Genomic DNA, 24,577 nt, shown 5'->3' with positions numbered 1-24,577 from the left:
TTCAGAAGCGCCAGATTGGGGTAGCAAAGTCAGAATGACCTCCTCTCCTAGGTTCACGAAACAGTCATCCATAAAATGCATTACTGTTCTGTTGTAAGTAATCTTAAAGATTCCTAAATGCATCTACTTTCGGAAGGACAAATAAAGTGCTTTTGCTTTCTCCTAGACACAGCATCTCTCTGACATGACTGCTTCAACACTAACTGTGGTTACTGAAACCACGCCTTCTTTCTTTGCGTGAACATTTGGGCGGCATTACTTAAATATTTCCACATAGTGACGTAGACATGTGAAGCGTGTTTGAATGAGCCGTTTTAGGGGGGCGTGGCAGAGTAATAACTTTGTTAAATAATATCTCTTTGTATTTGAGACTTTATTCTATGCAACTTTACATAGATCTTCTTTATGCACCAAGAGCTTGTAACACTCCAAAAGAGAAAGGAAAAAAATAAAGAGCTTGTAACACTCCAAAGAGAAAGGAAAAAAATAAATATCATATGACTGTACACTGTAAAAAAAAAAACGTAGATTCTACGGTAAAACGCTGGCAGCTGGGGTTGCCAGAATTCCACCGTAAAGTTACGGGTAAAACATTTTTTTCTTTTACGGTTGGCAGCCATTGTCATTGTTGTTTCTACGGTTAAATCTGGTGCTTGAGTCAATGATTTACTGTAAAATAAAAAGTATTAACTTTAGGAAAAAACATTTTTATAAACAACGGTTTTATACCTTAAAAAATACAGTTACATTGTTGTAGGTTTAACGGTTTTACTTTATATTTACAGTTTAATACCATAATTTAACTGATATAATATTAATATACGAACTTATTGAAGCACTGAAATCTGTTTTGTACCTTTGTATTACACTGGTAACCACCAAAAGCAGGTGGTGATGAGAGAGTCATGTGGTGAAACAAAGCCCATCACAAGCAGCTTTTAGATAATAAGATACATAGAAGGTGCACGGTGTCATTCACACAAGCACTAAACACCATCATGGTGAGACTCATTAAACTGAAATATGCAATAAACATTAATTTAACAACATTTTATGTAACATACAAACCTAATAAACATAACAGATGAGAAAAAATTAAGAAGAAACATAGTTATTTCAAAGAAAAAACATCAAATTCAAACAAAATTTGAAATGCAACGCAGAGAATTCTGGGAACGTAAGTTTACGGTTTTTCCCTGTAAAGTTTACAGGAAATTACCGTTAACCAGTAAACAGGTTTGTACTGTAGCATTTTCACAGTTTTTTACCGTTAAAATCACAGTCATTTTTTACAGTGTAGATCATATGCCTGTAGACTTTCAAGTACTCTGGCATCTTTGCTGGGAAAATCAAAAGGATAATGCTGAAAGATTTATTCTGTACCGTAATGTATGTGTCACACAAAGAAAAGGGATTAGTCTCACACAGCCAGATGTACACTCACCTAAAGGATTATTAAGAACATCATACTAATAATGTGTTTGACCCCCTTTCGCCTTCAGAACTGCCTTAATTCTACGTAGCATTGATTCAACAAGGTGCTGAAACCATTCTTTAGAAATGTTGGCCCATACTGATAGGATAGCATCTTGCAGTTGATGGAGATTTGTGGAATGCACATCCAGGGCACGAAGCTCCCGTTCCACCACATCCCAAAGATGCTCTATTGGGTTGAGGTCTGGTGACTGTGGGGGCCATTTTAGTACAGTGAACTCATTGTCATGTTCAAGAAACCAATTTGAAATGATTCAAGCTTTGTGACATGGTGCATTAATCCTGCTGGAAGTAGCCATCAGAGGATGGGTACATGGTGGTCATAAAGGGATGGACATGGTCAGAAACAATGCTCAGGTAGGTCGTGACATTTAAACAATGCCCAATTGGCACTAAGGAGCCTAAAGTGTGCCAAGAAAACATCCCCCACACCATTACACCACCACCACCAGCCTGCACAGTGGTAACAAGGCATGATGGATCCATGTTCTCATTCTGTTTACACCAGATTCTGACTCTACCATCTGAATGTCTCAACAGAAATCGAGACTCATCAGACCAGGCAACATTTTTCCAGTCTTCAACTGTCCAATTTTGGTGAGCTTGTGCAAATTGTAGCCTCTTTTTCCTATTTGTAGTGGAGATGAGTGGTACCCAGTGGGGTCTTCTGCTGTTGTAGCCCGCACGTCCTGATATTGCTGAGTTAGAGGTGTTCCTAGGTCAACATATTTTGTTGACCCTGGAACAACATTTTACTCAAAAAATGTAGTCTTGACCATATCCCTACACCTAAACCTAACCTTAACCAAGTGATCCTTAAAATCAGAGGAAATGATAGATGAATGACACTGATGTACAAGCACCTAACAGTGATTGTAAGCGTAAACTTCACAAAATCTATTAACTTGTTCTTCAAATCTGATTGGTTAATCACAATGTTGTTCCAGGGTCAACAAAGATGTTGTCCCAGGAACATGTCTCACTTGGTAAAATCAGGTTCTGCGTTGTAGCCCATCCGCCTCAAGGTTGTGTGTGTTGTGGCTTCACAAATACTTTGCTGCATACCTCGGTTGTAACGAGTGGTTATTTCAGTCAAAGTTGCTCTTCTATCAGCTTGAATCAGTCGGCCCATTCTCCTCTGACCTCTAGCATCAACAAGTCATTTTCGCCCACAGGACTGCCGCATACTGGATGTTTTTCCCTTTTCACACCATTCTTTGTGAACCCTAGAAATGGTTGTGTGTGAAAATCCCAGTAACTGAGCAGATTGTGAAATACTCAGACCGGCCCGTCTGGCACCAACAACCATGCCACGCTCAAAATTGCTTAAATCACCTTTCTTTCCCATTCTGACATTCAGTTTGGAGTTCAGGAGATTGTCTTGACCAGGAACACACACCTTAATGCATTGAAGCAACTGCCATGTGATTGGTTGATTAGATAATTGCATTAATGAGAAATTGAACAGGTGTTCCTAATAATCCTTTAGGTGAGTGTATATAGTCAATAGCGGAGCCTATACTCCCTAACACCAAATACGCAAGCTGCGTAGGGGCCCCCGAAACACCAGGGGGCCCCCTTGCTCTCAAAGATGATATAATTTTAATGTTGTGTGCCCATGCCCTTTCTACGTAAATATCAGTCATATCATGTAACATGAATTTCATACAGACTTGCTCGACACTGCAGTTCAAGATGGATTAAAACCAAACAACAGGTTTTATTCATTCATTCATAACCACTCATAGTTGGTTATTGAGAGGAAAGCATGAACAGCACATATTTACATATTCAATTAAAGGTCACTCTCAGCAGATGTTCGTTAACAGTATATTGCTGCAAAGGTATTCCCACTTGTAAAGAATAACAAAGAAACAAAAAGGATTTCACCGTGAGTATATCGGGTCACTGATTCACGTTTAGTCTCTTGTCAGGGTTGCAAGCTTTGGTTGCTCAGCTGGACTGAGATTTCAATAACTGTATCAATCAAATACCCCTAGCTGAATTTAACATTACCTTATGATTAATGTGGTACCAAATGTTTTTTGGAAACATTCCTCCCATCTATGCTGATTAGATTACTTCTAAGATAATTTACCAGCAAGTCAGATATTTTTACTGGCTAATTTGTTAAGAAAATAGGAAAATAAATAAATAATTTATGTGTGCCAAAAAAGTGTATAGCATATAAATGTTACAATATAAACTGCAGAATAAAAAAATATTTTTATATCATACAATGCCCTCCACTAATATTGGCACACTTGATAAATATGAGCAAAGGTGGTTGTGAAAATAAATCTGCACCATTTATCCTTTTGATATTTCATTTTAAAAAATCACTAAATTCTAACCTATCATTGAAGTAAAACAATGGGGAATGGGGGGAGACTCATATTATATTATTTATATTATCTTTAAATATAAGTTCATAATTATATATTCTCAGATATCAAAGTGTACTTTTGAATTTACTAACAAGAATTTACGTAAAGTAAAATACTCTTTCTACTTAAATATATAGTTTATGCATATACATATATGTGTATTTACACATTTGTAATTTATTTCATTTAAATATATTCACCTTAACTGTAATAGTGAGTAACACAATACCGTTAGAATTATAATCAAGTATATTACATGTGGTTTTATATGTTAGTCAACACATCAAAACAAGTGAACATTTAAGCATGACAAAAGATTATTAAAATATAATGATAAACAAGTAAAAAAGTGTACTACTATGTTAAGAGACACTCATAAAAGTGTACTTTCATTAAGTACACTTAAGTTGCCTTTTATTTTATTAATATTATGTTATCTGCAAGTACACTACAAGTGCATATTCAATACAATTAAGCACAATGTAATTTTAATGATTGACTGTGGAAACTCTTTTTAGGATGGAGAATGTGGTGCATAAGTACAGCCATGCTGGAGAATACACTGCCACGGTAGAGTGCAGTACTAGTGAGTGGCATGTGACCGCTTCCAAAAGCATCACTATCCAGGAACCGCTTGGAGAGTTTGGGACCTTAAAGTGCCACAGCATGAATAAATCCACAGGCTATTCCAACTGCAAAGTACTTTATAATAACCCTCTGAGAATCCAAGTGGAGTTAGACGCAGGTAAAAATAGATAAATTTGAAAGCACATTACATTGCATGAGCACAAGTGTTCGACACAGGCCCACTAGAAAGTTTTATTGTTTTTCATGGCCTGTGATTTTTCTCTCCAGAAATTATAATTCAAATGCAAATTTATTTCCAAAGCAAAGAATAAAAAAATGTTGACCATAGTTCTGTACAAACAGCAACACAATGAGCAAAAGACAACTTTTAAAAAGGGATCACATCCATATAAATATACCAGTTTTTCCTGAATTTTATTGGGATTTATATTCGGTTTTAGTACCCATATAGGCCTACTTAAATTTTCACCCACCACAAATATTTGTTGTAATTTATAAGGACATACAGGTGCATTTAAAAAAAATAGAATATCATGTAAAAGTTCTTTATTTTTTGTAATTTCATTCAAAAAAGCTAACTTTCTTATATTCTACATTCATTGCACACAAACTAAAATATTTCAAAAGTTTTTTGTATTAATTCTAATGGTTATGACTTACAGCTTAGGAACATTCAAAATTAAAAATAAAGATTTACAAAACAGAAATGTTCAAGATCTCCAAAACAGGATTAATTATGCACTCAGTACTTGGTTGGGGCTACTTTTGCAGAAATTATTGCTTCAATGTGGCGTGGCATGGAAGCGATCAGCCTGTGGCACTGCTGAGGCGTTATTGAAGCCCAGGTTGCTTTGATAATGGCCTTCAGCTCCTCTGTATTGTTAATCAGATGTTAATTATCTTCCTCTTCACAATACCCCATAGAGTCTCTGTGAGGTTCAGGTCAGGTGAGTTGGCTGGCCAATCAAGCACAGTAATATCATGGTCAGCAAACAACTTGGAAGTGGTTTTGGCACTGTGGCCAGGTGCTGAAGTCCTACTGCAAAATGAAATCAGCATCTCCATAAAGCTTGTCAACAGATGGAAGCATAAAGTGCTCCAAAATCTCCTGGTAGATTTACTTTGGACTTGATAAAACACAATGGACCAACACCAGCAGACGTCACTGCACCCAGATCATTCAGAAACTTCACACTGGACTTTGTATTCTGTGCCTCTCCAGTCTTCCTCCAGACTCCAGACCTTGATTTCAAAATGAAATGCTTAATTTACTTTCATCTGAAAAGACAACGGTGGACCACTGAACCACAGTCCAATTAATTTTCTCCCTAAACCAGGTAAAATGCTTTTGACGTGTTTTCTGGTTCAGGAGTGGCTTGGTTCTAGGAATGTGACAGCTGTAGCCCTTTTCCTGAAGACGTCTGAGTGTCATGACTCTTGATGCGCTGACTCTGGCTTCAGTCCACTCCTTGTGAAGCTCTCCCAAGTTCTTGAATCGGCTTTTCCTGACAGTGTTCCCAAGGCTTTGGTCATCCCTGTGGCTTATGCACCTTTTCCTACCACACTTTTTCCTTCCAGTCAAATTACTATGAATATATTTTGATACAGCACTCTATGAACAGCTCTGCAGCCCTTTCAGCAATGACCTTCTGTGGCTTACCCTCCTTGTGGAGGGTGTTGATGATTGTCTTGTTGACAACTGTCAACTCAGTAGTCTTTCCTATAATTGTGGTTGCATGTTCTAAACTAGCCCAAGAGGTACCATGTATTTATACTCAAGATTAATCAAACTAATCAAGCTCAAAATGGAATATTCAATTTTTTTGAGATACTGATTTTTTATTTTAAGTGGTAACCATCAGAATTAAGACAAAAAAACTCTTGAAATATGTCAGTTTGTGTGCAATGAATCTAGAATATAAGAAAGTTAGCCTTTTTTAATTAAATTACAAAAAATAAAGACCTTTTCCATGATATTCTAATTTTGAGATGCACCTGTATTTTAAGTTTTAAAAAAATGGACCAAACTAAATGAATGTTTAACTCCTCCAGGAACCAATGTAACATACAAAATTCAGCATGAAAATTCAGAGCTGGCCTCCATTTCCGCTATCAGAGGGATTGTTCCCCATAACATCACCATATCTCCAAAAGTACAGCAGCAACTAGGACCAGGATGCCAACAGCTTACTGTTGTGGCTCTCAATGGGGTGACGGCTGTAGATCGCTCTACTGTCCTGGAGCTGTGTTTGGTGGAGTCAGTGGAAGGACTCATAGTGGACATTGAATTTGAGCATGAGCAGTGTCCGGTCCATGCCCTCTATGTCAATGTGTCTCTGGCTCGAGGGGCTCCAGTGCAACTACATTTTCTGGTGTCTGGAGCCAATTACACCATTTCTGAGATGCATGAGATGCTGCATGGAAGTCCACAAGTTTTCGTAATCTCAAACACAATACAAGGTACTGCCTTTAACTTATTTACACATGCATTAGAAGGCCCAAAGTAAGTGATTGTTTGATTTCATAACCATGGGCGTTGATAGGATTTTGAACATTATTAAATATAAAAAAAAATTTCTCCATCTTCTGTAGGCAAATTAAATGTTGTGGTCAGAGCAGAGAATTCCTTCTCAAGCATGGAAATGGATGGTGGAAACACAACAGTGTATTGTCACAATGAAACTGTGAACCAACATGAAGAAAACACGGTATGTGATCCAGAGTCTGTCCATAAACACAAATGCTTCATTATAAGCACTCAGTATAAGCTATGCTTCATTCATTAATGTGAAATTTTGTTGACTTTTTAAGGTGGAGGAAAATATTATGTATTTCTGATACTTTCTTTAAATAGTAACACTTTGCAATAAGGTCCCATCAGTTAACATGAACTAAAAATGTAAAGCATTTATTAGTTCATGCTTATTTTTACACTGTAAAACCCGACAAGTTAACTTAACTCAAACCGTTTGAGTAAACAGATTGCCTTGATTTAAACCATGTAAGTTTTAAAACTTTGCATTCAAGTAATTAAGTGATTAACTAAGTGCTGATTGAGAATTAGTGATGAACAGCTGCTGTTAACAAACAGAATCACTGAAGAAAAGAGAAACACAAGAACTACTACAACTGACTTCAGACACAGCCTTAGATGAAATCAACTGAAATAAAATACATGAAATCTCTCAAGATCTGATTAAACAACCCCACAAACAGCATCACCAGCTCCACTTATTAATAACCAGACTTTATTTCTGTCAGACGTCTACAGAAGATCTTATTGAGAATGAACTAAGGTTTAGATGTTGATTTATTGTTTCATTTGAAGTAACCATGTTAGAGATCAGTGTTTGCTTTAGTTGGGCCCTTGACCCTTGACTTCTGTCTTAGTCTTTTCTCTGGCTGTTATAACCGTGTGTTTCTAAAACACATTTGTTGTAATCCAAAAGCCCAGAAGAAATGCCATCAGGTGTTAACCTGTACCTAGGTGTAGGTTGTTATACTTTATATTGTTGATGATAATCATCAATTATTGAACTGTACTGAGTCTAATCTCTGATGAAATAGGTGTTGTAAAATTTGATTGATTATATAGTGAAAGTGATTCTAAGTGGAAGTGGTTCTGTGATAATCAGTTAATCTGAATGACTTTTCAAACCGTGTGGTCTTCTACGCAGTCAAACAGTCACACAAAGACATCAATAATCAGAATATGAACCTCAACAATGGTGACCATAAAAAAAAATGCTGCAGAGCATGGTGGGAGCCATGGATGAGTTTTGTACTACAATAGTACCCAGCATTCATTGCAGCATGTTTTTTTCGTCACCATTGTAGAGGTTAATATTCTGATTATTAATGTCTGTGTTTGACCAATTACTGGTGTAGAAGAAAAATGTATGTGTACAAAATGTTTATGAAGTCATTTTTATATTAACTGAATCTTAGTGTCATTTTTACTAGGTCCACTTCTACTAATTGCACATTTATTTAGTCAGAGATTAGACTCTGTACGGATCAATAATTGTGAATAATAATGAATAACTATCATCACCTATATAAAGTATAACAACCTACATCTAGGTACAGGTTAACACCTGATGGCATTTCTTCTGGGCTTCTGAATTACAACAAATGTGTTTTAGAAACACACGGTTATAACAGCCAGAGAAAAGACTAAGACAGAAGTCAAGGGTCAAGGGCCCAACTAAAGCAAACACTGATCTCTAACATGGTTACTTCAAATGAAACAATAAATCAACATCTAAACCTTAGTTCATTCTCAATAAGATCTTCTGTAGACGTCTGACAGAAATAAAGTCTGGTTATTAATAAGTGGAGCTGGTGATGCTGTTTGTGGGGTTGTTTAATCAGATCTTGAGAGATTTCATGTATTTTATTTCAGTTGATTTCATCTAAGGCTGTGTCTGAAGTCAGTTGTAGTAGTTCTTGTGTTTCTCTTTTCTTCAGTGATTCTGTTTGTTAACAGCAGCTGTTCATCACTAATTCACAATCAGCACTTAGTTAATCACTTAATTACTTAATTGCAATGTACATCTTCTTTCAGTGAACTCAACTGAATTAAGTTCAGAGTACTCATAACTGTGAGTTTTTTCAACTTAAATGGTTTAAGGCAATCGGTTGCCTCAAACGGTTTGAGTTAAAATAACTTAAGGATATCTGTTTACTCAAACCGTTTGAGTTAAGTTTAATTGTCGGGTTTTAAAGTCAAGGCAATCGGTTTACTCAAACGATTTGAGTTAAGTTAACTTGTCGGGTTTTACAGTGTATATTAACTGATATGTTATATGTTTAGAATTGTTAGTATTATTTAATGGGCCTGAACTAACAATGAACAGTTATATTTTTTATTAACTAACATTAAGAAATGTTATTTAATTTTGTAACAAATGTATTACACATTGTTGGTTAATTTTAGCTTATGCATTAACTAATGTTAACTTATGGGAATTTATTGTAAACATTAAATATAAACTTATAAAATACTTTTGTGTTATCCCTGAACATATAAAATTAAAATTTTAAATGATGACTTTACTTGCAGATGTATTTTGAAATAATGTGTATTTTAGCATTATTTCAGTGCAATGACTTGCATTACAGACATCTGTTGTAAGTGTCTTACTGTTGTAAGTGTCTTACTGTAGACACATTTTTTAACAAACTTATTTTCTGTATAGTATGCCACAGATACCGTCAATAGTGCTTATCTTGTTTGAAAAAAGCAGCACATCTTTACACCTCTATTATTTCTCCAGATCAGTGAGCAAATGAGAACTGCCAGAGCCAATAATCTAAATATCGCAGTAGATCCAGAGGTCCCAGTCATCGGCACTACCAGCATCAAACTATATGTTGATGGATTAGTAGATGACGACTCTATCTGGAAATGCCGTAAGTACCACTATTGCTAAATCACAAATAATGTGTTATTTCCAAGGAGGTCTATAATACCTGGAGAAATCTGTTAGCATTCTCATTCATCTCAGTTGCAGTTGCTCGGTCAGCTTCATGATTTTAAGGATGCTTGCAATTAGTTTAGTCAGAAATGTTTATGCTTCTGAAGCTGTCAGCAGAGAAAGATGCTTTTTGCCAGTGTGTCGTTAGGACAGTTACCAACAGGCGCTAACGAAACCATGCTAACCATCCAAAAATTGTCATCTTGTTTATATCTTTAAAGAATTGATATAATAATCTGGTGTTTATTTCTTTCTTTCTCTTTTCTTTATAGATGAGGATTGCCCCTGTCCCAGTGAAGTGAAAAATAGAGATCATGAGATATCCGAAGCTTGCCTACCACCAGTCTACAGTTTCTCTGTGTATACTGTTCATACCAAGTCACATGGTGTCACACAGACTGGAAGCAGATGCATCACTGTCATTCCTAGAGAAAATATGAAGCTTTCTGTTACGTAAGAATTTAACTGATTGCAATTTGATTTGATCAAATGATATGCTCATATTTGTCGTCATTTTACTAAGTAGCCTGCTTTAAAATCGGTGAATACTCTTTTTAGCTGTTCCAACTGCAGTCCGGTGAACGTCGCTGAGACTGTTAAGCTACAGGTGCAGTGTGAAGGATGTCAGAAAATTGTTTGGTACTTTGAGAGCACAAAGGATTTTACTGTAAGTGTTTTTATGTTATGTTATGATGTGCCATGTCATTAAACCTGTAGCTTTAGGAGGATCTTGCAGAGTGCTTTCTTGAAAATTAGTTCAACTTTGCATGTGACCCCTTGTGGAAAAAAAAAGTTTACTTAGTTTAAGTTTGCTTTTAAAATAAATACTTTTGCATGATAATATGCTTTAAATGAATGTACTAATAATGTGAACGGAATGTAATGTTTTCAAACACATAATTGCATGTTAATTACAATTCTTTTAAAATATATTCTAGTTTAAATTCATATTAAATGCAATTAGCTGAAGTTTAGAGTGCTTTTTTGAGCCACTTAAAGGGATAGTTCACCCAAAAGTAAAAATTCTTTCATCATTTACTCACCCTCAATATGTTCTTCTGTTGATGAATGTATGTAAACTAACATTTTCTGGTCCCCATTGACTTCCATAGCATTTCTTCCCATTGCCAATGCAACTGTTTGGAATTTAAAACTTTGGTTGAGCTAAACCTTTATGTAGGACTCAGGCACATTTTTATATGTGACTACATAGTTACTTCTATTGTCTTTGAAATATGTGTTAGTGTACTGCTGAATACTAACAAGCATTCATGGAGCACTAAAATATACTTGTGTTGTTTCCATTGAAACCCATGTTTACTGTAAATATATATTTGGAATTACACATTTGTAATGCTGAAGCTGCAATCAAGTAGTACACTACTGTAAAAATTCTAAAATACTTTGCATATGCATTTGTATGTTTGTCAACATATTAAAATAAGTAACTTTAAAGTGTCTAAAGCATGAAAAAAGACTATTAAAACATATTATTTACAATGTTTAAGTAAAACCTTTAATTTTACATTATTACAAAGTTAACTTTTTAAAAGTATACTTATAGATGTTAAGAAACATAGTCATGATACTGGACACTCTTTAAGCACACTTAAGTGGCCTATAATTCCAATAATTTATTAGGCTATCTGCAAGTTTTGTAAAAATGCAATTTGAATATTTAAACTACACTTCATGTGCACATTCAATATGATTAAGCACACTTCTTTTTCATAAGGGATATGCCTCTGTCTTTTTAAATGTGACCATGTGCTTTTATGGTGTATTCATCTAATACATTATCTTCCCACAGGGTTCACTAAGCCACTGTCACTCAGAGTCAGTGAAAAAGCCATTGATACAGAAGGCAGAGGGCAGCTCTTTAACAATAGAGAGCGGTGCACTACGAAAAGCAAAGCGGGATATCACAGTGGTGGTTTATGGTAGGAGTTGCTTTAATCTTAAATTGTACCCGTTCTTCTGAAAAGTAAATAGTGGCCCTAAAAAGAGCTTGGGCACTGAAATCACACTTACAAATGTATGAATTTCAATGCACAGATAGCCAGATATCACAAAAAAAAAAAAAAAAAAAAAAATCTTTAAATACAAATAAATGCTGCTTGGTTTGATATTATTTTCTATTGTGGTGACGTTCATACATTTTTAAATGTATTAGATGTATTAGAAGTAGTTTACCTCAAAATAAAAATTGATATTTTTACTTATATGTAGTATTACATCACTTGCTCACCTCTGCAATGAACGGGTGCCGTCAGAATGAGGAACATCACAATAATCCACATGTAATCCACACCACTCCATCAATTAACATCTTGTGACGTGAAAAGCTGTGTGTTTGAAATAAATAAATCCATTATTAAGGCGTTTTAATTTAAACCGTTGCTTTCAGCTAAAATAAGAGTCCATAATACAAAACTTTGCTGTAAGTTTTGCAAAAAGTCGTCTCATCTGAACCAAGAGAGAAAAATGCAAGATCAAGCACTGTTCACAAGCAAAAACAATACTAAGAGATTCTAAACAAATATTATAATATTTAAATCAGCTGTTTGGACTCTCATTCTGATGGCACCCATTCACTGCAGAGGATCCATTAGTGAGAAAAATGAAGTGTAACCCCAAATTACTTTGTACAACTTTAATCAAATTTAAGACCCTATAGTGGATTTGATGCCATGTGTGTTTTCTCTTAGCTATCAAGGATAGCTTATCTGGATCTGCTAGATACACTGTTCCAATTGTTGATACATCCAGTACTGAGGATTCATCAGTCCAGCCGCTTTTGTCGACTACTGTCTCTCCATCATCTCATACTACTGCTAAATCACTCAACTCTGTAGCGCCCCCTGTCACCTTGAGTCCTCCCTCCTGCACCATTAGTCCTCTTGTGGGTGATGTTCTCTCTCCCTTTAAGATCAGCTGCTCTGTTGATCCATCTTTTTGCCAAGCTGGGTCCTGTATTTTCTGCTTCAAAACTGCCAGGGGTAAGAAATGTGATTTATATTTCTAAATTTGGCTCTTCCTGTAAAGGTAAATCCAACCTATGTATATAAGGGTTAACTTTGTGTACTTTGACCTGTTTTGCAGGTCATTATTTTTATTGTGGTGCCGAGCCCACAGTGGAGTCGCTTTACCTCCCTCTAGGTGATAAACATAAAAACTACAGTCTGATGGTGGACATCACTGTTAAGAACGCAGCAGGCGTTACTGCTGGCACTGCTGTAACCACTCGGGTTTGTAGTCGAGTTGATTTGTTTATGTCCATCTTTTCAAAAGCATGTAAAAAAAAAAAAAATTTACACTTCAAAACAAATCAGCTGAATTAATTAGACAGATGGTTCATTCTCAGAAAGCTATGTCACTTGTCCTGTGGAAATTTAATAAATCACTGCCAAAATTTAAGACATTATATTTTTCCACTTCAGGATCAAAATACCAGATCTGTAACCACTACACAGTAAGCAAAAAGCATAGATACTTGTTCTTCATTGACAAAATCATAAAACTTTTCAAACTTTAAACAAGTTTGAAATCTATATACTAAGTTACACTTGATAATATAAATAGACATCTAGGTACATTTTGGTGATTTTTTTCTCATAATAAATTTATAATGATAAAAATCATTATAAAATAAATACATAAGACTTTCCTTTCCAAAAAAATTTTAATAATAATAATTGTGCCATTGACTGCCTTTTTTAATGCTTTAATATATAATTGTGATTAATAGTCATTCAGTAATATGTCAGTAATATCAGTACCAGGTTATGGGGACCGTGAAATTAGTCAGACAGATAAAATGACAGAGTGAAATTCAGACAAAAAGAATGACAGTCAAGATAGACAGAACAACAGAATTGTGGAAATAAAAATTGTGCATCACATTGCAGGTAAAGGACAACAGTAGTAATCACACAGTTGGAGATCTCCAGGTGCTGGTTTCCAGCCACGTGTCTCAGCTGCAGCAACAAGGTCGACTCACTGGGGCAGCACTGGCACAGATGTTCCAGTCTGTGTCCGACAAACTAAATAATGCATTGCCGGAAGGACAGCATGACAGTGTAAAAAAAGAGGTAGTCCATAGGTAATATGCACATTCAGAAATGTTTTATATACCCATTTTTTAACCAAGTATTCCTCTTCTAATTGAAGATGAGAGAAGAGATGTTGCAGAGTTTGAGTGCTGCCACGAGTTCCTTCCCCCCAAAGAATACAGCAGAGGTGCAGATGAGTGCTACTGTGGTTTCAGGCCTTACCACAAAGGGACATGAGCTGACCGACACTGCTCAGGTACTTCTTTAACCATCCAGATGGTAGCAATATACATTGGTATTAATACATCTCTCCTAACGCATTCACCCTGGCTACAGTTACAGGCTAGTTATCTGCTAACAAACCTCAGTAAGTCCTTGGTCTCCTTGACGCTTTCTGGCAAGGAGTTCACTGAAAAGATACTGCAAGCATCCACGCCGATTATTGATGCGGCCAGTAACATCATCAAAGTTTCTTCCAGTACTTCTAAGCAGGTACAGCACAACACTCAAGCCTTAGTCCATATTCTGACTGAAAGCCATCATTCTTGACACTGTTTTCGTTACCCTGTACTACAGAAAGAGATCTCCAGTCATTTACTAAACACTGTGGACAATGTTCAAAGTGCCTTGTTGGCTGGGAAAAAGGTGAACCAGGAGCCCATCATACTCAGCTCTTCAGTTTTTGGTTTATATGTCAACAGGTAAACAAATAACGTTGGTAGGTCAAGGACTTTATGGTCTCAACTCAAACATAAGACACATTTTACTTCCATAATTTTACATATTCTGTAACTTTTTGTATGTCACAATGAACATAGATTTGTAAATTTTTTTCCAAAACAGGATATTCTGTGAGACAAATGGGTCATGAAATTGTTGGATCGTGAAAAGTGATTTCTTTTTTACGGGTGGTTGGGGGAGGAAATGAAAAAGCCATGAAATGGAAATGAAATTAAATATTTATTTTACCACATTTTCTATTATGTGTTAAAATAAAGACATGGTATTGCTAGTCAGAAAGAAATAAAATGACTCATTTTGCTCTTTTTTTAGAATATCATCGGATGAACTTCAGAAACAGCCCTTTAACATTCAGAAGAAATGCTCTGCCAGTTTTATCCTCCCATCTCTGGGCTCTGTTCTGTCTCCAGATGAACCAGTAGATGTACGGGTGAGTTGAGTGACAATTTAATCTTTCTTCTCTTATTGTCGCACTATGCTGCTGGAACACGGAGCCGAGGACAATCGAAATTGTCTTTATTAATCCAACAAAGGAGTAAATCCAAATGGGAGAACAGGAGGAAGACACATGTATAGAACTGGTAGACCCGACAAAACTGAACAGAAAAGGACATGGGCTTATAAAGGCAGGATAATGAGGAATAGACAGGTGTAGGGAATCAATTATAATCAAACTAAACGGAAAAAGACCAAATAAGGAAAAACGGGAACTGACACACCTGACAACAGGTCCAATCCTGACACTTACAGGAAGTCTAATTGATGAGAACATAATTTTGAATTTAGGTTAAATTTACATGAATTTATTTATTAATTCAGCAGATGCTTTTATCCAAAGTGACAAATGTGATTCATCCTGAGGAGGCAATAACACAACAAGTGCATATAAATAAAGTTTCAAACATAGTCTAGAACAGGGAAGAGACATAAGGAAAAAGCATAGAATTTCTTTTAAAGAGTCAACTTTAAAAGGACACTGGTGGTGCTCAAGGAAAATTTGTTTTTGTATTTGAGCTGTTTCTTGAATATTATAAGAGTTTTTGGTTGTCCGGATATGGTTGTGAAGATCATTCCACCAGTATGTAACAGTTAATGTTTGGGAAAGTGATTTTTGTGCCTTTCTGTGATAGGCTCTTAGAGGGAATGTAAAGAGGGAGTAGAGGTAAAAAGATGCCCAATATCAGTGTCTTGAAACAGTAGCCAATAAGGGAGATTAAGAGAAGTGTTACATTGGCTCTCTTGCCATCAAAGGTTACTCCAAGGTTTCTGACTGATCTGGTTGAAATTATCATTGAAAAGCTGGATGGTGGAATTGTGCTGAAATGTTGGAGTGGCTGGGTAGAGAACTTCCCTCTTTGCTAGGTTGAATTCTTTCAGCCATGCTGAGATGTCTGCTAGACAGGCCAAAATCCACACAGCTACTGTGGAATCCATCTGATTGTAATCATAGACTGTAAAAAAAGAAGAAATATGCGACTCCACTTCTTTCCACTATAAAAATTTTTTTAAAAAGCCAAAGCATCTCATTATGGTCGCTGCCATCTTGAGTAAATGACGTCATTTGGAGCCAGAGTCTGCACAGTAGATTCGTTTGGAGCCAGGGACTGAGCAGTAGTTTCATGAGGTGGAGCTGTGGAATCAAACTCCCACCCAAACTCCCACAGACCCAATAAACCATAACAACACGCCCCGTTTTTATAGCATCAAATTACTAGATAAAAAAGTTATCACAAAAATAAACAATTGAACTTATATCAATGTGATAACTGCCTTAAATGACAAAAAAAAACGACTTTTGGAAAAAGTCTTCAAACTTTATTTGAAGTGTAATTTCTTTTTTTTTATTTTTACTAAAGTCCCTTTAGTTTACATGGAGAGGGCAGGTTTATGACCTGTACTGTAGCCAGCTACCAGGGGGCATTCAAAGAGCCCGCAGCTTCACTTTTCAGGACGTGCAAGGCACACCCTTTTTTAATGAAAAGTAGAGTTGCATGTAATCTGCGTTAATAGTAGTAGGAGAAACATTTGGACGCCTCTCCCACCTAGGTAAGATTAAAAAATTAGACTAAGTTTCTCTTTTCACCTATCACAGATGACAAGTTTCGGGATAAATCCATTTTCACAGCATGAGGGCGTGCATATCAGTGGATCAGTGGGATCTCTATCTCTCACCAAAATGAATGGCTCTGTGATTCCAGTGGCAAACCTCACTGAAGAGATTGAGGTAAAAGGAGATTGCCAGCAATAAAGGCCAAAAGCTTGGCTAACATAAAACACCCAGAACTTATTTTCTTCTTTTCCTAGATTCTCTTACCAAGGACAGAGGTGGCAGAGGTTAACCAAACTCTTCTGCAATTGGCAAACTTCAGCACTGTGGTCATTAATGTGACCGCACCCAATATATCTCTGGTTTTCAAGTTAGACCCTTCAGAGGAGACACCTCTGCAGTTGCTCCTGGGTTTTCAGGACTACCCTAACGATACAAATTATGAAGCTTGGATCCAGCTACCTCAAGATGGCAACTCTGAAGGTTATTAACAAATAAAAACAAATGAACAGAATTGAACACTTTTGGAAAGAGATTGAGAATTATTTTGTTATATTTGTGTGATGCAGAGGAGAGGTACACTTGGGTGCTTAACCCTACGGAAATGACAATAGAAGTAGGCCTTTACTACCTTCTGGTGAGGCCTGTTGTTGGTCCAGGGGTGAATTCAACAAACACCTCAGTTTTCATCACAACCATTGCTGCTGACTGTTTGTATTGGGATGAGACAAAGGCCAATTGGAGTGGTGATGGCTGTAGGGTAAGTCGAACAATTAATGTCTTTTAAGGCCATCCACAATGACAGTTATTTTATTACTGCAATCATTGCCTGTGTGAAAGCTCCTTTAAACTGAATAAGCATGTAATTTATACAGGATTTTTACCTTTTTTCAGGTTGGCCCTCGTACTACAACTTTGGTTACTCAATGCCTATGTACCCATTTGACCTTTTTTGGAAGCTCTTTCTTCGTCATCCCCAACATGGTTGATGTGTCCCGCACTGCTGAACTCTTTGCAACCTTCGTCAATAACCCAGTGGTGGTGTGTTTTGTAGGCGCCATCATCCTGGCTTACCTGTTGGTTGTGATGTGGGCACGAAGAAAGGATATTCAGGATGCAGTCAAGGTTTGCTTTTAGAAACCTGGTTCTGTTGAAAATCCAATTTGACACTTGTAATTCCTTATCTTGTTTGAAACAAAATAAAAAAATAAAATAAAAACTTCATTGTTAAACTTTCATGCTAATCTTCCTACTTAAAGGTGAAGGTCACAGTACTGGAGGACAATGATCCCTTAGCTGAATATCGTTACTTATTGAGTATCAACACAGGGCATCGTCGTGGGGCCTCCACCTCTTCTCAGGTAAGTTTCATCCAGCTTTTGTTCCAGCATTTTTTTACAGGAACACTATTGTGCCATTCAGTATTAACACTGCTATAAAATTGCTCCAGGTGACAGTGACTCTACAGGGCACAGAGGGAGAGAGTGAACCTCATCATTTGACTGACCCTGAAAAACCAGTGTTTGAAAGGGGAGGAATGGACATGTTTATTCTGACCATCCCCTTCTCACTGGGAGAGCTACAAAGTATTAGGCTGTGGCATGACAATTCAGGACAGCATCCTGCTTGGTAAAATAAATAGAAATGTCACATAGTACTTTGTCAGATTATTTGGAGTCATGTTGATTTTTGCCTGTAATTTAATTACTTTCTGTATGTGACCCTCTGGATTTGTTACAGGTATGTTAACAAGGTAATGGTACAGGACCTGGAGACTGGGCAGAAGTGGCACTTCCTGTGCAACTCATGGTTGTCCATTGACTTGGGAGAATGTATACTAGATAAAGTTTTTCCTGTAGCAACAGAGATGGACTTGAAAAGGTTTAGGTATGTAGCTGAGAGATTGTTTGGTAATAAATATATGTGGTACAAAATTATGGGTATTTTCTCATTAATGTTTAATTTATTGTCTTTAAACTTTACAGTAATTTGTTCTTCATGAAGACTGCAAAAGATTTCCGTGATGGTCACATCTGGTTCTCTGTAATCAGTCGTCCCCCAAGTAGTAATTTTACTCGAGTACAGCGTGTCTCCTGCTGTTTTTCACTGCTGCTCTGCACCATGTTGACCAGTATCATGTTCTGGGGTATCCCATCAGACCCCTCGGAGCAGACAATGGACATGGGTATGACCAATAAAACATTAATCTAACAGTGACTACAGGATACTGTACTCAAACACAGTTTGCTAAAGTCGTTCTTGGGCACAGAATGACAATCATACACCATCACATCACACCTGTTTTATATACTAGACAGCTCCATAATTTTAGTGATTCAGTCATTAACGGTTAAAAAACTGACAATATTAAAAAAAAATTTGTTGCTTGAATCAAACATATGTACATTCATAATAATGTGATTTATATCTTTGAATGGGCTACAGGTCAGATTGAGTTCACATGGCAACAGGTCATGATTGGCATCCAGAGTTCCATTATCATGTTTCCTATCAATCTCCTTATTGTGAGCATCTTCAGAAATGCTCGTCCCAGAGAAAAAAAGTCTGAATCATCTTTAAAGCAACAGTCAAAGATAGATCCCAAAAAGCAAGGCAAAATGGGACGTGTGTCTCCGAATCAGCCTCCACACAACAATCACAAGGAAATCACACCTGACACTGTGATAAAGGCAAGAGTTTGGCCCAGAATAGTTCCATCTCTCTTTCATAATGGATGTGGTGTTAAGACATTTTTTGTAATATCTTTTCAGGATATCAAACGGATAGCACAGTCACTCTATAAGGTCATGAGAAGACCTGTTCCAAGGACAGAACTGGACTCCACCAAAACAGATATCAACAATCTGCTGTCACTAGTTGAAGAGATAATTCGCCAACACAATCGAGTTGGAAGCGAGTTTTACACTGACTCTTATAAAAAGAAGCAAACTCTCTCAGCTCCCCTGGAGTGTGTAAATCTGAAAGGTGAGTTCATGGACATGGACAATTCAGAACTTCAAATTTTCCATCTCATACTTCAAAATATGTTAACTCCTGGTTGGTTTGGAATTGATCTACCCGACTTCAGGGACTTCAGAGTCTTTTGATGTAATATCCAGCATGGTGGAACGAAAGAATGTTCCATTGGTTATTTTCAAGTGGAAGTGGGAGAATTTAAGTTCTAGTTGTCTTAAATGCAGTATGACTGGAATGCTTTTAGGTTGGAAGTAAAGATTTTCAACTTGAGTATTCCCACCTGCAACTTTGAATGGAGAGCAGCATATGATTAGAAACATTATTATTATATACTGTATATGAAACAATATTATTTTGTTCCTATCACAGAGGGCCATTTTTGTGAGAGCTCAGAGCAAAATGAAAAACACAGTGTCTACAGCCAGTATCTCTACAAACAACTGCAAAATGTGGAGAGAGAGCTCAGACTGCTGGGGCCTTCATCCTTCTCTAAGCCAAACAGCTACAATCAGGCAGTACTGCAGGTCCAAGGCATGAAGAACCTGCTTGAACCTCATGTCTCCTCCTGTTCTGTCAGTGGTCTACATACCCGTAGCTCCAGCCCTACAGAGAGAAACAGTGGTGACATCAAAAAGTGTAGTCAGAAAGGCTTGCCCTGGTGGTTTGTGTTCGTTGGTTGGTTTCTTGTTATAGCCACCAGTGGTGTTTCAGCATACTTCACTATGATGTATGGGTTGACCTATGGAAAGGAGCGTTCCATCAGTTGGCTCATCTCAATGGTGGTGTCATTCTTCGAAAGCCTCTTCATCACCCAGCCTGTAAAAGTAAGAGATGAAATATAGGGGAAAAAAATTGTTGTGGCCTTCCTTTTTGTATTTTATGATTCTATATTTATGTGTATTGTACATAACTACTTCCCGTGCAGCTTGTATTTACATGACATTGTCCATTAGATGTTTTGCTGCTACAGAGACGCAGACGGGATGTGCTTGTATTGGTTTTTTTAGGTACTGGGCTTTGCAGTCTTCTTTGCTTTGGTACTCAAAACTGTTGATCAAGAAGATTATGGAGATGTTCTGATTGATGGGACTCTACCCAACATGGGTAATTGGACCATGAGCTACATGACTTAATTTATAGCATCATATTTGACTATCCCTTTTTTTGTGTGACAAAACCTCAGCTTAAATATCTTTCCACAGATGATCCCGATGCAATCAGAATTGCCAGGAGAGACAGCACATGCAGTTTCTATCAGCCCCCTCCTCCCACAGACATAGAAAAGATGAGAAACAACATGATCAAGGAGCAGAAAGTGTTTGCACTCATCAGGGAGATCCTCAGTAAGAAGAACATAAATTCTCTTTCATTAATCGAAAAAACGGCTTGTTTGACACACCATCTTACATTGCAGTTTATGTGGGATTCCTTTGGATGCTTCTCTTGGTTGCATATGGTCAACGAGATCCACATGCATACTACTTCACTCGGCATATCCGGCAGAGTTTCAGCAATGGCATTTCAGAGAGTATGAACCACAAAGATATATTAAATTGGGCAAAATCCTCCTTGCTCAGTAATCTGTTTGGGCAATATCCAGGTATTCTTTACGTGTTTATTGTCTACATTGTCTACTTGTTCAAGGTTAAAAACTGCTTGTTTATAGAACTGATAAAGCTAAATGTACCTTGTTTTGTTTTTTTACTTTTTCAGGCTTCATAACAGATGGAAATTCAAAACTTGTTGGCAACGCTCGTTTCCGCCAGGTTAGGGTAAGGAAAGACTCTTGTAAAATTGCCAAGACCATGCAGTACTCTGTTCCTGAATGCCATGCCCCATACTCCTGGGAAGCAGAGGACATGGGCTCTTACAGTCCTGGGTGGAACCGGATTAAAAATGTGAATGGTTCTAAGATTGTACCCACAGCTTGGCGCTTCCAAACTCAGGCCAAACTCCGGGCAAACCCTGTTTGGGGTGGGCTGGCCCTTTATAAGGGTGGAGGATTTGTGGTGGAACTAGGCCCGGATCAAAAGAATGCAAGCAGGTAGCATAATGTATAACAACATGCAATCTAGTTTTTAAAAAAGAAGTTACAACAGTTAATGTGTCCGTTCCTGTCCTACAGTCTTCTTCAGTATCTTTTTGACAACATCTGGCTGGATGTGTATACACGGGCTATCTTTGTGGAATTCACAGTTTATAATGCAAATGTGAACCTCTTCTGCATTGTGACTCTCATTTTTGAGACGATGGGAGTGGGTGAGGCATCTCCTCTCTATATCCTTTAAAGATTCTCATGTTGTCAAAGGTTGGACTCATTGTAATTTTGTTTTTTTCATAGGTGCATTCCAATATCGTAGTGTGGTTCAGACTGTCCATCTTTATCAGTCTACTGGTGGCTTCCACATATTTGTTATGGCATCAGAGGCCATCTATTTCCTCTTCATTCTCTACTACATGTTTGTGCAGGTCCGCTTGCTCATGGAACATTACAATAAAATGGCGTAATTTGCATCAGTGGAGTCCTAATGCACAGTATTTTGTGGATTTAACAGGGCAAACTGATGAAGCAGCAGAAATGGGCATACTTCAGAAGCAAATGGAATCTCTTAGAGTTGGCCATTATCATTCTAAGTTGGAGTGCATTATGTGTGTTTGTCAAGAGGACAATATTGGGTAACCGGGACATTGAGTACTACCAAAACAACAAAGACATGTGAGTGAAACTCTTTCAGCTCTTCTAGGTCAATCAGCATGTTTGAAATGGAATACTAGACTTGTACTTCCTGCACAATACACAAAATACTTGAGAATTAATACATCTGCTTCTCTAACAGGTTTGCCAGTTTTTATGAGACTGCCACAGCAGATGCTGTACTGGGCTATCTGATAGCTTTCTTAGTCCTGCTGGCCACCATAAAGCTGTGGCATCTGCTGAGACTCAACCCCAAACTACACATGATCACATCTACGCTGCAGCGGGCATGGTCAGATATCTCTGGCTTCATTGTGGTCATGACCATCATGTTTCTGGCCTATTCCATTGCTGTGAGTATGTGATGTTCTTTAACATAAAATAAAAAAAAGCCAGAAAAGGTGATGTCCTGAAGAGTTTAGTTCTAGCCCTGCTCCAACACAACTACCTGTAGTTTTCAAGGGTGGCATCCAAAATTTGACTTGTTGCTTCTCTGGCCTATCAGGCAATGACAAGATAAATCAGATGAAGGTTTCAGTTGACAGCATGTTACGCCATCACTGGATACGGTGCCTTGTTGCTTTTGCATGCTACCTGCAGAGGCAGCATTTTTCTGCTTTTGGAGACAGCCAAGTAATCCTGAAGGACTTGATTAGCTGCATTGTGAGTCTAATTAGGGTTAAATCTAAACTCTGCAGGACTGTGTCCCTTTTGAAACTGAGTTTGGCCTACAAGTTCCTGAAATCAGTTCCTGGAGCACCACAGCCTTGAAGAATTTAGCTCCAACTCTCCTGCTTGGAAGTTTCTAGTAATCCTGAAGGCCTCGACGACCTTGTTAAGGTGTGTTTAATTAAGGTTGAAGCTAAACTCTGCAAAGCTGTGGCCCTCCAGGAACTATGTTTGAGACCACTGGTCAATAACTCGAGGAACAGACTGAAATGCACACTATTTGCTGGAGATCTTGATTGCCACCATATCTCTCTTTTGTAGGCTACACACATTAAATTTGTACTCATATTTGTCTGAAAGTTTTCAATTTTGTATCCCATTAGTGCAATTTGATGTATGGTTGGAAGCTCTATTCATACAGAACTCTGCTTGAGGCTGCACAGACCATTATTTGTCTACAACTGGGTATCTTTAACTATGATGAGGTAAACATAAAGACCTATACTGAATTTGTACTCACTGCTAATGTGTTTAAGAACTTAACATTGTTCAATGTATCGTTTCCTTCTACCTACAGGTTTTAGATTACAATCCAATCCTGGGAGCTTTCCTGATTGGATCCTGCATCATCTTTATGACATTCGTAGTTCTTAACCTCTTTATATCTGTGATTTTGGTGGCTTTTAATGAAGAGCAACTTCAACCCACTGTAAATCTCATAATCAATTAATCCAGTGCTGTGCCACAATTTTGCCTTTCTAAATTAATTCAGTCTTTATCTTTTTACCCTTAGCCTTCTGAAGAAGAGGAGATCGTAGAACTGATGCTGATGAAGATCTGCAGTCTTCTTGGCATCAAGTGCAAGAAAAAGCAAATTGATGCAGATGCTTCTATGACTACAGCTTCTGTCATATCATAGAAATGATCCTCATCTTTATAACCATGACAGTCAGTGTAAGCTTTATTGTAAAATGCCTTTTTGGTGTTTGGATGCTTAGTATTTGTTCTTGTACATCTCAAAATGCTTTTTTCCCTGGATTTTTATCTTGCAGAATGTTTCCATTAGCTTTATTTGTACGTTTGTTAGTGCTATTATTACAAATATTAAGCATGAAATATGCAACTCTGAAAGTTTTTGTCCTACTACATTAATGCATTACATCTATCAAGGTATTAGCATTTCTGAGTAGATAAGATGAAAATATATTTTTATTTTCTTGAAGGGTAATTTTAAAAAACAACCTGTAGTAAAATAATCTGGGGAGTTTACAGTTAATTCAGCCAACACCCTGTGTACAAGTATTTATTCATAAAGGGATCTGAATCATACATGGCATTGTTTATGCCCTGCAGCATAAACAAAGTTGCTGCCATGCACTAAATGTCTCTGTTCTAGGAAAATTTCACCCAGTCAATCGCCTCAAGGACTTACATTAAAAAGGTGGCTT

The 24,577-nt window shown here is 37.2% G+C and overlaps 1 protein-coding gene and 1 long non-coding RNA gene across 2 annotated transcripts in view; both read left to right on the top strand.

Annotated features, from left to right (window-relative positions):
• Nucleotides 1-24,301, top strand: part of pkd1l2a (polycystic kidney disease 1 like 2a) — a 29,206-nt gene extending 4,905 nt beyond the window's left edge. The window contains exons 6-41 of the mRNA XM_059516953.1: nucleotides 4,400-4,626; nucleotides 6,522-6,929; nucleotides 7,062-7,177; nucleotides 9,749-9,884; nucleotides 10,222-10,402; nucleotides 10,508-10,616; nucleotides 11,760-11,889; nucleotides 12,658-12,948; nucleotides 13,052-13,197; nucleotides 13,858-14,040; nucleotides 14,120-14,257; nucleotides 14,338-14,493; nucleotides 14,578-14,702; nucleotides 15,055-15,172; nucleotides 16,835-16,966; nucleotides 17,047-17,272; nucleotides 17,359-17,549; nucleotides 17,684-17,914; nucleotides 18,049-18,150; nucleotides 18,240-18,418; nucleotides 18,530-18,676; nucleotides 18,775-18,974; nucleotides 19,235-19,479; nucleotides 19,561-19,774; nucleotides 20,135-20,589; nucleotides 20,773-20,869; nucleotides 20,968-21,108; nucleotides 21,180-21,365; nucleotides 21,479-21,809; nucleotides 21,891-22,024; nucleotides 22,107-22,234; nucleotides 22,321-22,481; nucleotides 22,603-22,813; nucleotides 23,513-23,614; nucleotides 23,707-23,838; nucleotides 23,923-24,301. Of these exons, the coding sequence (XP_059372936.1) occupies nucleotides 4,400-4,626; nucleotides 6,522-6,929; nucleotides 7,062-7,177; nucleotides 9,749-9,884; nucleotides 10,222-10,402; nucleotides 10,508-10,616; nucleotides 11,760-11,889; nucleotides 12,658-12,948; nucleotides 13,052-13,197; nucleotides 13,858-14,040; nucleotides 14,120-14,257; nucleotides 14,338-14,493; nucleotides 14,578-14,702; nucleotides 15,055-15,172; nucleotides 16,835-16,966; nucleotides 17,047-17,272; nucleotides 17,359-17,549; nucleotides 17,684-17,914; nucleotides 18,049-18,150; nucleotides 18,240-18,418; nucleotides 18,530-18,676; nucleotides 18,775-18,974; nucleotides 19,235-19,479; nucleotides 19,561-19,774; nucleotides 20,135-20,589; nucleotides 20,773-20,869; nucleotides 20,968-21,108; nucleotides 21,180-21,365; nucleotides 21,479-21,809; nucleotides 21,891-22,024; nucleotides 22,107-22,234; nucleotides 22,321-22,481; nucleotides 22,603-22,813; nucleotides 23,513-23,614; nucleotides 23,707-23,838; nucleotides 23,923-24,048 (6,535 nt within the window). The 3' untranslated portion in view covers nucleotides 24,049-24,301. The remainder of the gene's footprint in view (nucleotides 1-4,399; nucleotides 4,627-6,521; nucleotides 6,930-7,061; nucleotides 7,178-9,748; nucleotides 9,885-10,221; nucleotides 10,403-10,507; nucleotides 10,617-11,759; nucleotides 11,890-12,657; nucleotides 12,949-13,051; nucleotides 13,198-13,857; nucleotides 14,041-14,119; nucleotides 14,258-14,337; nucleotides 14,494-14,577; nucleotides 14,703-15,054; nucleotides 15,173-16,834; nucleotides 16,967-17,046; nucleotides 17,273-17,358; nucleotides 17,550-17,683; nucleotides 17,915-18,048; nucleotides 18,151-18,239; nucleotides 18,419-18,529; nucleotides 18,677-18,774; nucleotides 18,975-19,234; nucleotides 19,480-19,560; nucleotides 19,775-20,134; nucleotides 20,590-20,772; nucleotides 20,870-20,967; nucleotides 21,109-21,179; nucleotides 21,366-21,478; nucleotides 21,810-21,890; nucleotides 22,025-22,106; nucleotides 22,235-22,320; nucleotides 22,482-22,602; nucleotides 22,814-23,512; nucleotides 23,615-23,706; nucleotides 23,839-23,922) is intronic.
• On the top strand, nucleotides 1,901-2,886 carry LOC132110394 (uncharacterized). Its single transcript, XR_009424644.1, has 2 exons — nucleotides 1,901-2,166; nucleotides 2,520-2,886. It is a non-coding gene; the product is annotated as an uncharacterized LOC132110394 (long non-coding RNA).
• Nucleotides 24,302-24,577: the final 276 nt, after the last annotated feature.

Source organism: Carassius carassius, chromosome 2, assembly GCF_963082965.1.
Source record: "Carassius carassius chromosome 2, fCarCar2.1, whole genome shotgun sequence".
NCBI lineage: Eukaryota > Metazoa > Chordata > Actinopteri > Cypriniformes > Cyprinidae > Carassius > Carassius carassius.
The sequence above is the reverse complement of the archived record's forward strand: the minus strand, read 5'-3'. Positions and strand labels throughout refer to the sequence as shown.